The sequence below is a fragment of the Harpia harpyja genome, chromosome 6, assembly GCF_026419915.1.
Source record: "Harpia harpyja isolate bHarHar1 chromosome 6, bHarHar1 primary haplotype, whole genome shotgun sequence".
Classification (NCBI taxonomy): domain Eukaryota; kingdom Metazoa; phylum Chordata; class Aves; order Accipitriformes; family Accipitridae; genus Harpia; species Harpia harpyja.
In genome coordinates, this window is record NC_068945.1 from 44,674,187 (window position 1) to 44,687,952 (window position 13,766).

The following is a 13,766-nucleotide window of genomic DNA, read 5'->3' on the forward strand; positions in this document are numbered from 1 at the left end:
TTGAAACTCCCTATAAATCAAAAGGACTACTTATTATGTGCTTTCTATATTTTTCCCTGGTCAATATCTGAATAATTATACAGCCATAAAGGATAGTAAACTACAGCAGAGTTATGATTCAGTAATAACTAAGTGCCATGTTTACTAATAGTATATTTCTGGACAGATAACATCACAGCAATAACCCTAATCATCCCTAAATTTACAGTTTCCTCTTTTATCATTTCCTAAAGAAACTAAGAACATAAATATTAGTTATATTAAATTTAATCTTTGTAGATTTAGGAATTTCACATAGGGCACGCTAAAACTATCTCCTTGTACTTTTATATTTTTGCGGGGGTTACGTTGTCATGTAGAATGTACCTTATATTATAGGTAAGTTGGTCAACATCCATTAAACTACCATTTACAAATTTACATCTAGTTGTATAAGTTCCAGCTGCATGTAAAAAATTATATGATTTCTTTTTATGTTTTGTATATAGAAAGGAACTTTATGCTATTTTGTCTTATCTTTATAGTCTAGTTTTAGATTTTCATTAAAAGACCTAGTAATGCTTCTGCTATATTTGATGGAGATCAATGTGAAAGTCTTTCTGATCTTTCTCAAAAAAAAAAAGATTAAAAGGTTTTCCCACAACAGACATTGCTAAATTAAAATATGATGTATGGATATGTATAATTTAATGTTCTCCTTTCAAGAGCATTTCTTTGTAAATAGAATGGCCCAGTTGTTATACCACTTAGTAGTATGTCATCCCACAGGTGCTTATGTCTTCCCCATCCTTATTTTTGGAGTATTCATTTGTATATAATGTGCTGTAGGACAAAATGTCTCGCTTCCTACTCAGAGTATAATGTGGTTTCTTTGCCAAGATTCAGGCTGGGTCCTTTTGGAACATTTTTGAGACATTTTGTACTAGAACCTGATAATAGTGATCTGCCTTAAAAATTGTTCCATAGTTGAACATTACAAACATATTTAAAAACCCTAGTAGTAGCCACAGGTCTCGTCAAACTCTCATAGAAATCATGGAAAAAAATTTCTGTTCATTTGGTGGGAGTTGGATTCGGCTCCCAAAGTTTCACATTTCCTCTAACCATAAAGGTGGAATATGTAAGCCTATTCTTCTTTTCTTTTTTTAAACAGCTTTTTTTAAAAAAAGAGAATAAATCTATAAAGCAAGTATTATCTTGTTTTCTAAATTTGAATAGAATCTACTTTCTTTTTTCCTTGTTTGTTGGGTCCTGCTACTGGCACTGATGTTCACATGACACATGAACACAAACATGCAGGGGTTCCAAGCTGTATTCTGCAACTGCCTGGTCAGATCATGCATTACCAAAATTTTAGTGGCAACTTGAAATTTTGGGCCGTCAGCTTGTAGAATCTGGCAAGTTGCTGGTTCATGGTCTAACAGCAAGAGTGAGGTGCCTTCTTAGCCTTGCTTCATCCTTTGAAATATCATTTGGTATAAGCATCAGCCCAGATGATACTAAGCAAAGGCATATTTTCTCTTTTCCGGTACTTTAAAGTCAATAGGATAAGATCTCTTCCACTCTAAAAAATGTAATGTGGGCAATGTTATGTGGGAATTCTCTGAAAATTACATTAATAATGAAAATAACTGCACTGAAAGTTATATTTTACAGGATACTTTTAGCTGATTTAAGAACAGTTAATTAATAAGTATAATCAAATATATTAACTCGAGCCATTATATTGTTTCAAAATGTTTCCAGTCTATATTAAAAGTTCACTCAATAACCCTCTTTAATGGACCCTACAAATTGAATTGAGTTGAATTGAATTGAGTTGGTTGCTCCATAAAAGTTTTAGGAAGCACAAAATTACTTTTAATTGGAAAACTAGCAGAGTTCTTGGCAAACATACTGTAAGCCACTGAATGTAATCTAAAAATGGCGATTAGGTAATTTTTCTCTCTGAATTTTATATGCACTGTGTGATCACATTCAAAATCTCGATTGTGACTGACATATGCCTTATAGAAGTCAATTTTCAAGCAAGTTATTTCTTTCCATATCACTTGAAATTGGCATTCTTCAACACCACTCATTTCCACACAAAGTTACATGAGTGAAGAAGAACAGAAAAAATGGAAATAAAAATAATATGCCTATAAAGGTATTTCTAGTTGTTGTGAACACTTGGCTATAGTTGTTACTCTATTTACTTTGCTCACATATTTTATATTAGCACTGTACTGTAATTCTCCTGGAAAACACCAGCACCTTTCCAATTAGGACATCGTTCTTTAGGGGAAAAAATCATGTTTCTCATTCTAATACACAAAGACGCAGCAAGCTAACAAACGTTAAGTGAACGAGACTAAGCAGAGCATAAAACAACCCAGAAAATGCTCCCTAAACCATCCTCGGGATATGCAGACTGATTCCAGCAGTAACTGGAAAGATTTTTTTTTTTTTAAAAGGAGGCTTTCTCAAACTGCTCATGAACATACCTTAATCTCTGCTTAGTTTGGGCTGCTACTTTAATGACTGTGAAAATTCCACCCCACCCCCATAAGCAACACCACTATTTCACACTCCTTTGCACACAGCGATAATGCGGAAATCACGGCTATGTGTGAAACGCTCCCTAATCACCTATGGAGTTAACATAAACCAGCCATTTGCTTGAATTTGGAGTCAGCTCTATGACAACCCTATAAGGCTACACTCTATGCTGGGATTAAGCAAAGATTGCATGAATAAAGACTACTGCATTTAACTAAATGCTCAGTCTTCTAAACTGCTTTCAATACATCCATCTACAGTAATTAGGAACTTTTTGGATGCTTTTAAATAACTGCCTCATCTCCTCTAATCAAAACTTCTATTTGATTGAATTTTTTTCTTTTACATAGATGCATACCTCGAAACACACTGTTTCAGATCCTGATTTCTAACATGTAATTAAACAGGAAGCTTTATAAACTCATCTGGAAAATATTTATGATGTTTATTTTATTATAGTTCAATACAATAAATCTTATTTATTTCCAAATGACATTTAGAGCATTTATATAAGCACCACTTGTGTTTTTATTAATAAACATAATCCCCTATTTTGTGGCACTTCATAGATTATATGGATATTTATAATGCAAACTACACTACAATCGTGCTATTTTACAAAATAATTTGGATTAACTTTTTCTTATTTAGAGCTCTTCGCATTTTGTTCCAGCATTTACATTTGTATTGGTATTCAGCCCAGGCTAATACGGGCTAAACACCATAATCAAGAATAAGCTGTCTAACTTTCCCAGTTTATTCAGTTGTGTCAATTTAAGCCTTTAAACAATCACGATTAATATGTTCACTTTAATTATCTTTCTGCGTGTGCTTTGTCCCTTTGTTGGATTCCTCTGGGCTAGAATCACGAGTTTGTGGATGAGCAAGTCTATGAAGAGAGCTGTATGGAGGTTTCCACCGTCAATAGACCCCCGAGCCACAGCCCCTCTCTCTCATCTCAACAAGGTGTTACCAGCACTTGCTGCTCACGAAGACATAAAAAGACTTACCGCATCCCAAACACCACCATCACTGGCAGCCGCCCAGGCAGCGTACAGGAGCTCAGCACCATCCAGATCAGATGCGTGGAGAGGACGCCTCTGTCTAACAGGTACTTCACACGCGGCAGCTCACCGAGAGCCGAAGCCCCTGTCTTCGTTAGAGAAGAGAGGTAGAGGTGTTGCGGCCTCTGCGGGTAGGCTGTGAGGCTAAAGGTGAAAGTCAAATAGTCATCCAAAAATGGCCACTAGTACTGAAACATCCTGCACTCCGTTTGCTCTAAGCTTAATCCGAGATAACAGAATAGGCTCTCTACATCCATTTCTGCCCTCTCGTGCCTCCCCCCCCCAAACTACCGTGTACTATTTGCAGCGAATAGCACCCAGGGACCCCAAATTACAGCACCAAATATTATATGCCGTGGACAAACACGTACCAAGAAAAATTTAGCATAGAAAAATGAGCAATTCGGGTATACGAGATGAGCAATCAGGAAGAGAAAGACAGGTCTGTCCCTGCTGTTTCTACTGGTTTGGTTCTGAAGCACAGGACAAATGAGACTTCCTCGCATTTCCACAGAGCAGAAGTCAAACCGATTCCCAGAGTCCTAAGTGTAACAGACATAAGAAAGCCTCTTCTAAATAAAAAATATGAAATGGATAAGGAAAATATATTTCCTAGTTTGAGGAGTTGTTACAAAAGTGAGGAAAGCGCAGTTTAAGAGTCTGTAATTTACTGAGCATCTCTGTAGTCTCACAAGTAAACCGTTTGGCTTCCAGGTATATCCAAATACTCACTACCTCTGAAAACACAGCAAAGGTCTCGGGAGACTCAGAAGTGTTTTCTGTTGAACTCAAACACGCCACCATTTTAAAAAGAGGCATTTTCAGCACTAGTTGCTATAGAGATTGTCTTGTTAAGTTACATTTTGAGTAGCTTGCTTTGTATAGTTACTAAGTTTGGATTTCACTTCCGTGAACAATCCAGCAGCTGGTAGCTGCTGAAATTTTTCAGCTGTCGTGCAGTGAGACCTCCTGGCCAGCACAAAGCTCCGATCCGTCTTAGCTTTTCAGGAAATATCCTGCCTGGATCCATCCTTTCTCTGCTAGAAGACTTTCCTGCACCATACTTCCAGTCACAGAGTATGTAAAACCACAAAGCACCAGCTTTGTGCTAAAAAAACAAGCTAAAAACACAAGCGCGAAATGCCAGTCTCACCTCAAAATGGTCTGAGTTTTACAAGCTTCTTATGACGCTGAGGTACTGCAGCAACTCCGTGAACACGTTAACCTTTATTAGTGCGTATATCGCTGTGTCTTACCCTTGAGGATACATAATACACAACACGTTCTTAAATAAGCATGGCATGGAGGAATCGGTAGGAGACGGGGACTACACCTCAGTTGCCACTTCCCTGCATAGCAAGTCACTTGGCTACGGGAAGCTTGCTCCCCGGGAGCAGCTCGCATGCCTCCCCTGCTCAGAAACTCTTAGGCGGTGAGCCCGGAAACTTTTAGAAGTGCCGAAACAGTGGGAAGGAAGGGAGAAAGGGGGCCCGTCCACGGACGTAGCCAGGCACCACCGGCTGCGGGGCTGCAGGGTTGGCGGTGGGGGGGTGCTGTGCCGCTTTGCACCTCCGAGCTCTCTGACGGGGCAGGATGGAGACGGCCAGCTGAGGGAGCGCAATGGGGCACGCGAGAGGTTTGCAGTAACGCGGACTTCCTTTCTTCATGGATTTTTGTTTCTTCCTCCAGCCGTTCCAGCTTAAATGCCAAAGTGGAAGAGTGCGTTAAACTAAACTGTGAGCAGCCTTACGTCACTACAGCAATAATTAGCATCCCGACACCTCCGGTCACCACACCTGAAGGAGACGATAGGCCAGAGTCTCCCGAGTATTCGGGGGGAAACATTGTCAGAGTATCTGCTTTATAGAATAAGGAATTATTTATAAATTAGCATAAGGACCACTTGTAAGCTGAGCTCGAGCAGTGAGAAGCGAGTCACGAGGAGTGAGAGAGCTGACAAAGACAACGCCCCTTGACCTGCACGCCAGTGGCCGCGGAGCGAGAGGTTCAGGAGAAACAAAACACTTTGTGGGGTTTCGGTGTCGTGGCGTGCGAACCAAAAGGAGTTTCTTACCCCTTGCCCGAACTGACGCGCAGCGGAATCTTCTGTGACCATCCTGACTTACTATATGAGCACAATGAAATGTCCCCATTGATGCTTCTTCTTATCATGAGAGCTCTTTTTAGAAAAAAAAAAAGAAAAATGCAAAACAAAAAATAGAAACAAACCTGTGTTCCTGCCGAATGCAAAACAACGAGAAACATTTTGATAACGTGTCTTTTTTTTCCTGTTAATAAACCACAAACTTGTTGAGAAACTATCAAAAAATGAAAGAAAAAATGCTCACGTGAAATATGTTTGTACCGACTGAAAGAACTACAACCATAATGCATGCTGAAATTATTTGGAGCTGTGATCTCAGTTTACTTTTGTTGTTTTTCAGATTAGGCATGATAAAATATTACTGTAGAAAGGGGCATTTCTGTGCACTTACAACAAGCTGATTGTTAATGTTCCATGGTAGTTGTACTAATAACTTCCCTTTGAAAAATGCAGTATTTCTTATTCAAACACTCATTAGTGAACTAAAGGTGTTCAGTTAGTTCAATATTTACTATTGTTTTATCTTGCTTCCTAGGTACTGTTACAACTGCAATAAGTCACTGTACACCTGTTGTATCAGGAATCAGGATTTCTTTTTTTTAAACTATTTTATACAACTTCATCTACACTATAAACTTCTAATGGCAAACATTTAAATAATCTTACAGCCAAACCGTGCACCGTGAATGCGCTATTCAGTCATTGGTTTTTTTGTCCACTGTCCTCTATTTCTACGACAGTTTGTTGTCTGCTCCAACACTACTGTACTATTTGGGATTTCAAAGCTACTGATGAATCGACACAGTCCTTTCTTCCGTAGACATCTTGTCTACTTCTGTATTTTCAGAACAAACCTCTCATCTGAGTGTACTCTTGCAGGATCAATCCTGTTTGAATTAAAATTACAACATAGATGTTTTGGGGATCGGCTAACACTTATCTCCACGTGTTAGGAATGTCCTTCCTTGTTGACATTCTGCAGCATCCAGAGTATTGGCTACGCTGGAAGACACCAAAAGATATTCGGTAAAAAAGATGGCTAAATTCTTTTTGTAATTATCTGTAAACTTGCATCCTAAAATTTGGTTGAGAATTTATATTGTGTGAAGATATTTAATTACCTAAGAACACTAATAGAATAATGGATTGGGTCCCAAAGCTATAAAAATGTAATTCATTTCAATTGGAATTTACCCACATGGGCAGGCCTAAAAGCTAATATGAAGGCTCTGCTACTTAGGGCTTTTTTGCTTCATTTTTAAAAGACACTGATGTTACCAGAAACCTTTCTGATAAAGAAGTGTCTTTTTTTTTCATGAGAGTGCATTAGGAGATGTACCATAATGCTTCCTATATACATGACATACCATACATTGTATACATCAAATATACACGGAATATGTGCATAACAATACATACATATATACATCAAAAACACTGGATCAGAAATAATTGCATGTCTGCAAAATAAAATATGCATATAAATCAAAAGGCTCAGTGCATTAGATGCCATTACAATAAACGATTAACACCGTTACTTAATAGTTTGACTAGTGTATGTTTCAGTACAGTATTTGCTAGCATTCTACTGACCTGAAAATTTACATTAAGAGAAAACACCCACTAAAAACTGAAACTTGCTGATGATACACTTTTTACTGCACACAAATACTGGTCTTTCTACCTGTCAATAGAGATTGAAAAGTAGATGATGGACTATCATGCTACAGTACATACACCAAAATACAACAATGTCACATATTAGAATTAAACTGCAATTAAAAGAAGTATATAACGTCATGCATTACTCTCTTCTCTTATTGTTTACTTATTGAGAAGCTTGGTTAATTTGCAGTTAACTTCCCACTTTTTCTGCGAATCAGAATAACTTACTCATTGTCAACTGAGCTTCTACATTTCTTTCAAACCTTAACAGACAGCAGAACCACAGGCTGTCCTGTGAGCCAGAGGAGCGCTCCTTCCGAGGAACTCTGCAACCTGAAGTTGCTCTCCTCTCTTTTACCCTGTTGGAAAACTGCAGTTCTGCTAAGGCTGGTGGGTTACGTAAGTTTTAATGGGGTTTAAAAGAGGCAGAATGGACCCAGAGTTTTCACTTGCATCCTACTCCTACCCATGGTTACTCATCCAAAAAATGGCTTGGTCCCCACCTTTTGCCAAACAGTTATTGATCTAAAAACTGCCTTAATATTAGCAATCTGCAGCAACAACTTCTTTATGCCACATGGTACTTCTTGACTAGTTGTATCAAGTAAATAATGCAAAAAGGCAGTTATTAAACACACTTCGGGACAGACTACATGCAACCCACTTACTGGCTCCGTCAGGTCACGTGTCTTTTAAAATCTCTTTATTCTCCTTTTCATATGGACTAAAAAAGAACGCACTACAGCAATACACTCGCATAACAGTTATACCCCTGAAGCAACTTGTAGTTTCATTTTTAAAATGCAGCTTAAGGAATAATTTAGTATGATTTTGCAGAATTCCAGTCCTGTCTCCTATTTCCTATGTCACATTCAAAATCATTAATTTATTCTGAATTTGGGAAATACACATTCTTTTGGTGTTTTAGGTGATTTAAATGCTGTTTTGGTAGTGAATGACTGTTGATGACTGTGTAAAATGCATCTGTACTGTACATGAAATGTAATTATTTCTGTGTATCATACAAAGAAACCGAGGTTGTTGTTTTGACAATTTTGTTTGACAGTCATATATCGTATTTCAGAAGGCAGCATAATACGTGCGTTATGCTGAATAAATAGACATTTGAGGAATATTTAAATAAAACATCTGCATGCTTGAATGGGTAAACCTGGTTTTGCAATAACTTATTCACGGAACTTTTCTTTTCCTAGCAAGATTGAAGGGACACTAAATTTGAGGGCAAGGAATGTCCCCAACACTAATTCCAGGCAAGCCGTGGGTGCATCTAAACCATACCAGAGCCACCAAGTCGGGGATGCCGCAGCTCCGTAAGGATGCCCTTCTTGTGTGTCAGTGGCCATCATCCTTCCCTTCCCAGCCTGCAGCAGCAGAGAAAATTGGGGCATTAAATTATTTCCAGCAATCTAAATTCCACCTCTCTGTACCTTTAAAAAAGTATTTGCTATGTTTTCAATATTTCAGACACCGACTGCTCTGCTGAACCTCCTGGGCTACAGAGCCTCCTCAACCCTGATATCAAATTCCCTTGATAAAATGTTAGTGCTCGGATGAGATCAAACTCCTTTTGTAGCAGAACAGCAGGTAACGACACACTGTGCATCACTTGCAAAGGGCGACTGGCAGTGCAGATGCTGCTGATCCATCAGCTGTGTATATCGTAGCACTGGCACGCACGATGGCTGCCTCTGCCAGGAGTCCACTGCTCTGGGGACTAGGGGGAAGAGGTAGAAGTAATACCTGCCTCTGAACCACCCCAGAGTGTTTTTAAGGAGAACAACCGTCCTCCCATAAAACGGCTACCGGAGACAAACAGAGAGCGCGTGCTTTACATTTGGAGGTTTTGGATATACTCACGGTGGAACCACGCTCACAGCCGAGAGAAGGCGCTTGCAGTGGAGAGCACGATGCCACCTCGGCCGCTCCAGGGAGAAGGGTGGCTTTCGGACAGGAAAATGGTCTGGAGAAGGATAAATTAGTGAAATCACAGGATCATAACATTTGGGGCAGGGAGGGTGCTTAGGAGGTCATATGCTCTCTTTCCTGCACCTGGGGCCCACCAGGACTTTATTTTGCCATTGACCATGGAAACAGCCGAAGACTTTGAGGTGTTCTGGAACAGCAATCAGCTGACGGGATATGTAACTGTGCAGCTAATAGAGCAGTCAGGAGTGAACAACATATTTAGATTAACAAAGTCTGCAAGATATACATAATTACCTGGACAGCTTAGTTTCTTACCTGCCTGCATTATCTATTTATCTCCTTTTAAGGTACCCATTTTCATAGTATCTATGCACAAGAAACAACTGAAGGTGGGGGAGTGCTGAATAAAAAGCGAGTAGATGCATAAAAATTCTGAACTATTTGGGACGTCCCAATTTTCTTTTAAAGAAATGTAGTCAATCATACATGAGTTTTAAAGTTTTAGATACAATCTCACTTTAATAATAACAATTCATATGAATTAAACATAATGCTTTTGTGGTAAAAACTTCAAAAACTATTTGAAAATCACTGTCTCCATCACACTTAACTGTATAGTCGCTGTGACCAACAGCCTCTCTTTTTACTATTTATTCTTTATATATTGCCTTACATTTATGGGTTGCTTTTACAAAATGAAATGTTATAAAGAACAGAAAACATAATTATGGTTCCTTTAGAAAGCCTTGTCATATGACCTGCTGGCAGATGAGGCAATACCTTATCCAAAAACCAGGAATAGTGAATTTTGCCTCCTAAAAGCATCCCTATAGTCCCGAGTCACGACTGGGTGGTCAAGCCTTACTCAGTCCCACAGCTACAGGCACAGGCCCACAGACTTGGTACGTATGACTCGCTGGGCCGAACAGAAACACCTGATGCAGGCAGGGGTGACCCCCTTTTGTTGCTCTCCTCAACATTAAGTGACCTGTGAAAAATGTTAAGCAGCAGCTCCATAGTTGCTTGTTGCATCAAGAAAGATTTGGTTCATTACAGTTTATGCTGCAGAGAAAAACACAGCACCCTTCTCCTCCAGGTACTCCTGCAAAACTGAGGGAAAAAGGAAATAAAAGGATGAAGTGGTTTTCACTGCTGCAAGTATCTCTAAATGTTCCCCTCTTACCAAGCAGCCTCTCTCTTACCTATATCCTAGAGCTGTACATGAAAAGAACAGGCTCGCAGCAGCCTAGTCAATCAATTTTAAGGTTCTTTGAATAAGGCCCAGAAAAACAGAGACCCCTCATAGCCTGAGCACAGTGAAAGAAAAAAGTTTGAAAGCGTTCCAATTTACAGTTGACCTATTTCAGCAAGTGTGGTTAGATACTCAAAATAGAAGGATTCCTTCCCAGAATACTTCTCAGTAGTCCTTACTAGGGAAGGGAGTACTTCCAGCATTCCTGGCATGTGGGTCTTTCCCCTAATGACACCAGCCCCACACTGAACACTGTCTGGCTCAGGATTTGGGTAGCCAAGCCCAAGTGAGGTTGCTCTGACTGCAGATGTTCACTGTCATGGGGGTCCACAAACACTCATCTGGGAGGCTGGTCCTGTATCAAAGGAGCCCTACCCCAAACGTTCCCTCTGCTCTTAAAATAACCTGATTACACCTAACGGCAGTGCTTCCTCACCACCTGGGAAGCCTACAGCCAAATGACCCGGGCTGGCAGTATCTCTAATTCTAGCTGTGGGCTTCTCCAATGAACCTCCCCAGCCCAGCTTGCTGTATTTGTTCCTTCATGAGCTCTAACCCGAACACAAGAAGATACACAGGCAACACTCACTGGTAGCGCGGGGAGTCCTCCTCCCATGGGAGGACTTGGGGTAGCTGAAGCATGGCTAAGGGAGCTTCCACAGACACTCCTTGGGTAAAAGTTTAAGCGTCAGGGTTTCCTGGACAAAGTGCAGGACTTCTTGCGGCCCTTTTTTACATTACTTATGGTGAAATTTCCTACATTCAGCTGTAATCCACAGCTGAGTATAGCTGTGTACATGTAAATCCACGCAATCCACAATCAAGAGATTCCACAATTTGTGGTTTGTTTGGTTGTGGGGGGTTTTTTGTTTGTTTTTTTTCTTTAAACAGAGGAAAAAACCAACAATCGCTCAATCCACTATGTAGCATCACAGGTCTCTGTAGCAGTCCGAAGCCTAGAGCTGGTCTACATCTAGGCTTTCTCAGGCACCTGCTCTTTTTCTGCACAGGAACCTCGCCCTTAGCTGCAGCAACGCTGCCCAGGCTGAGCAGCGGGAAGGGTGGAAGTCTGCAGTAACGCTGGGCAACAAGGCTTCCCGAATGGTGCATGAGAAAGTATTTCTGACAAAGACACTCCAAGCAAAACTTCGGGAGGGTCTATCCTTTAGCTTTTTTCTTACCTCCCGAAGTAAGTATTAGCATCTGTAGGAGAGGTACAAAAGCAGAAAGGTAATCTTGCTTGCAATACTACCTGTGAAATAATTACACCCACATGTAGAGTGCTGAAAAACAAACAGCCCACGCACCTGAAGAGTTTAATTTCATGATCCCTTAAGAAGCTCTCTCAGAAGCAATAAAAAAAGAAAATGAAATTTATAATGCAGTTTCTCCACAACAGAGTAAGTGGAATAGGTAAAGACATGTCAAATTAACTCACACAAGCAGGAGGACCCTCCCAAGTCCCACCCAAAGCATTCACACTCTAGGACTTCAAAATAAGAAAGCCATTATGGAATTTAAGACAAAAGTAATTTTATTGTCTACCAAATCACACCTTGCTTTTTTTTTTCTTTTACATATTCCAAAACAAATGAAAGAATTTTTAAAATGTAATATTATGTAAAAACCCATTTGCCACAAACTACTGTACTCAGTGGAACAAATATATATTTCAGGAGCGTGGCCAATTGTAAAAATAATCCTATGATATAAACATTGTTCATAAAAATACAGTAAAATGCACTTCCCCCACCTCAATAAATACACTTTAACGCTGTTTCTAGTTGGCATTTTAAGCCACTAGAGAGCTCTTAATGAAGAAACCGTCAAAGTATAATTTCTCCTTATGTACTTTTACAATTATTGCAATAGCATCCAGAACTGTAAGCATTTTCCTTGTAGTCCTTTCTTTCTACCTTCAGGGGAATCACAGACAGGAGAAAAGATTTATCTATAAAAATGTGCTACTCCTATATTGATTCCCACTTTGGAAATAATTTTTAAGGTTTTCTTTCTTTTCACTAAGAAATAGTCCATAGAACAAACTGTTTCAAAAAAGAATTCTCCAGAATTACTCAGAAAATTAAAGTCTATTGTCCAGAGTTGTAGTTTTGTTTTCAATCCCTGTTTATTATATTTAAAATTAAAAATTAAACAGTTATGTTAGATAAAAATAGAAGTTTTAGAACATCTTTAACAACAACAGCTAGGATAAAGGTTTTGTTAGAAAAAAGAAAATCTCACCCTTTTTACAACTCTTGCAAATTTTTAAATCCAAGTATTGACTTGAATTGTAGTTCTGCTTTCCATGCACACACAAAAACACACAATTATATATACATAGATCCCTGATTAAGACATTTTCCAAATGGCTTATTAAAAATGTGAAAGTCAATTTCAACTGAAGTCACATTTTGTTTGTCCAAAGCACACTCATTTCTTCAGAAGACGAATATTTCTCTTCCTTTCCCATGATGCTTCCTTAGAGGTTCTGTCTGTCTACCTGTGAACGAATCAGTATTTTACACATCACACAGCTTGTGACAATAAGTTAAATACTACTGTGCCCAGTGAATGAGTGCCTTTTAAAAAACAAACAAACAAAATCAACTCTGCTTCATGGCTGAGGCCATGGCTAAGAGGCTGACAGGCTTATCCTTTCTATGCTGGCCTCCTTCACTTCCATTCATTAGCTGTTTTCTGAAGCATACAAAGACTGGTGTATTTGGCATACTTGATGGAACAGAATGAAAACAACAACAAAAACCTATTAAAACTCTTTGTGACTTCTCAGATTCATTGCATCACCTACAGCTCTTCCATTTCAAAGTGTGTATTAAAGCTGTTTGCCATGGATGTATGTTCAAAGATCCTTGTCAGGCTTGGTTTCACTAGCTCCACGGAATGACATGACAGCTGCTGCGAGGTATCACTCTTCAGGGCCATGATCTGATCCGCCCCAGGATCCCTTCTGTCATAGTACAGAGCCCACAGCAAAGTAATAGTGAGGATCATAGCCAGGATCTGCGTTACTCCAATAGAGATTCCTAGAAATCTCAGCACTTGCAATTGCTTCGTCCCTCTCAAAAAAGTGTACATTTTTTTACCGCATCCCTATGAAACAAAAATAATTTTTAAAAGTTAGTCAATATTAATTGGCTTGCAGTTCCCAAGCTTTAGCTCATCCTACCTA

General features: G+C 39.4%; 2 protein-coding genes across 9 annotated transcripts in view; one reads left to right on the forward strand and one right to left on the reverse strand.

Moving 5' to 3' along the window:
* The window catches only part of KCND2 (potassium voltage-gated channel subfamily D member 2), a 279,656-nt gene extending 274,061 nt beyond the window's left edge, over positions 1-5,595 (forward strand). For all 3 annotated transcript variants that reach the window (XM_052790043.1, XM_052790041.1, XM_052790042.1), the window contains 2 exons: positions 3,405-3,652; positions 5,295-5,595. In XM_052790043.1, the coding sequence (XP_052646003.1) occupies positions 3,405-3,652; positions 5,295-5,472 (426 nt within the window). In that variant the 3' untranslated portion in view covers positions 5,473-5,595. The remainder of the gene's footprint in view (positions 1-3,404; positions 3,653-5,294) is intronic.
* A 6,486-nt stretch (positions 5,596-12,081) lies between these two features.
* TSPAN12 (tetraspanin 12) overlaps positions 12,082-13,766 on the reverse strand; it is a 45,224-nt gene continuing 43,539 nt past the window's right edge. For all 6 annotated transcript variants that reach the window (XM_052789284.1, XM_052789280.1, XM_052789281.1 and 3 more), the window contains one exon: positions 12,082-13,687. In XM_052789284.1, the coding sequence (XP_052645244.1) occupies positions 13,382-13,687 (306 nt within the window). In that variant the 3' untranslated portion in view covers positions 12,082-13,381. The remainder of the gene's footprint in view (positions 13,688-13,766) is intronic.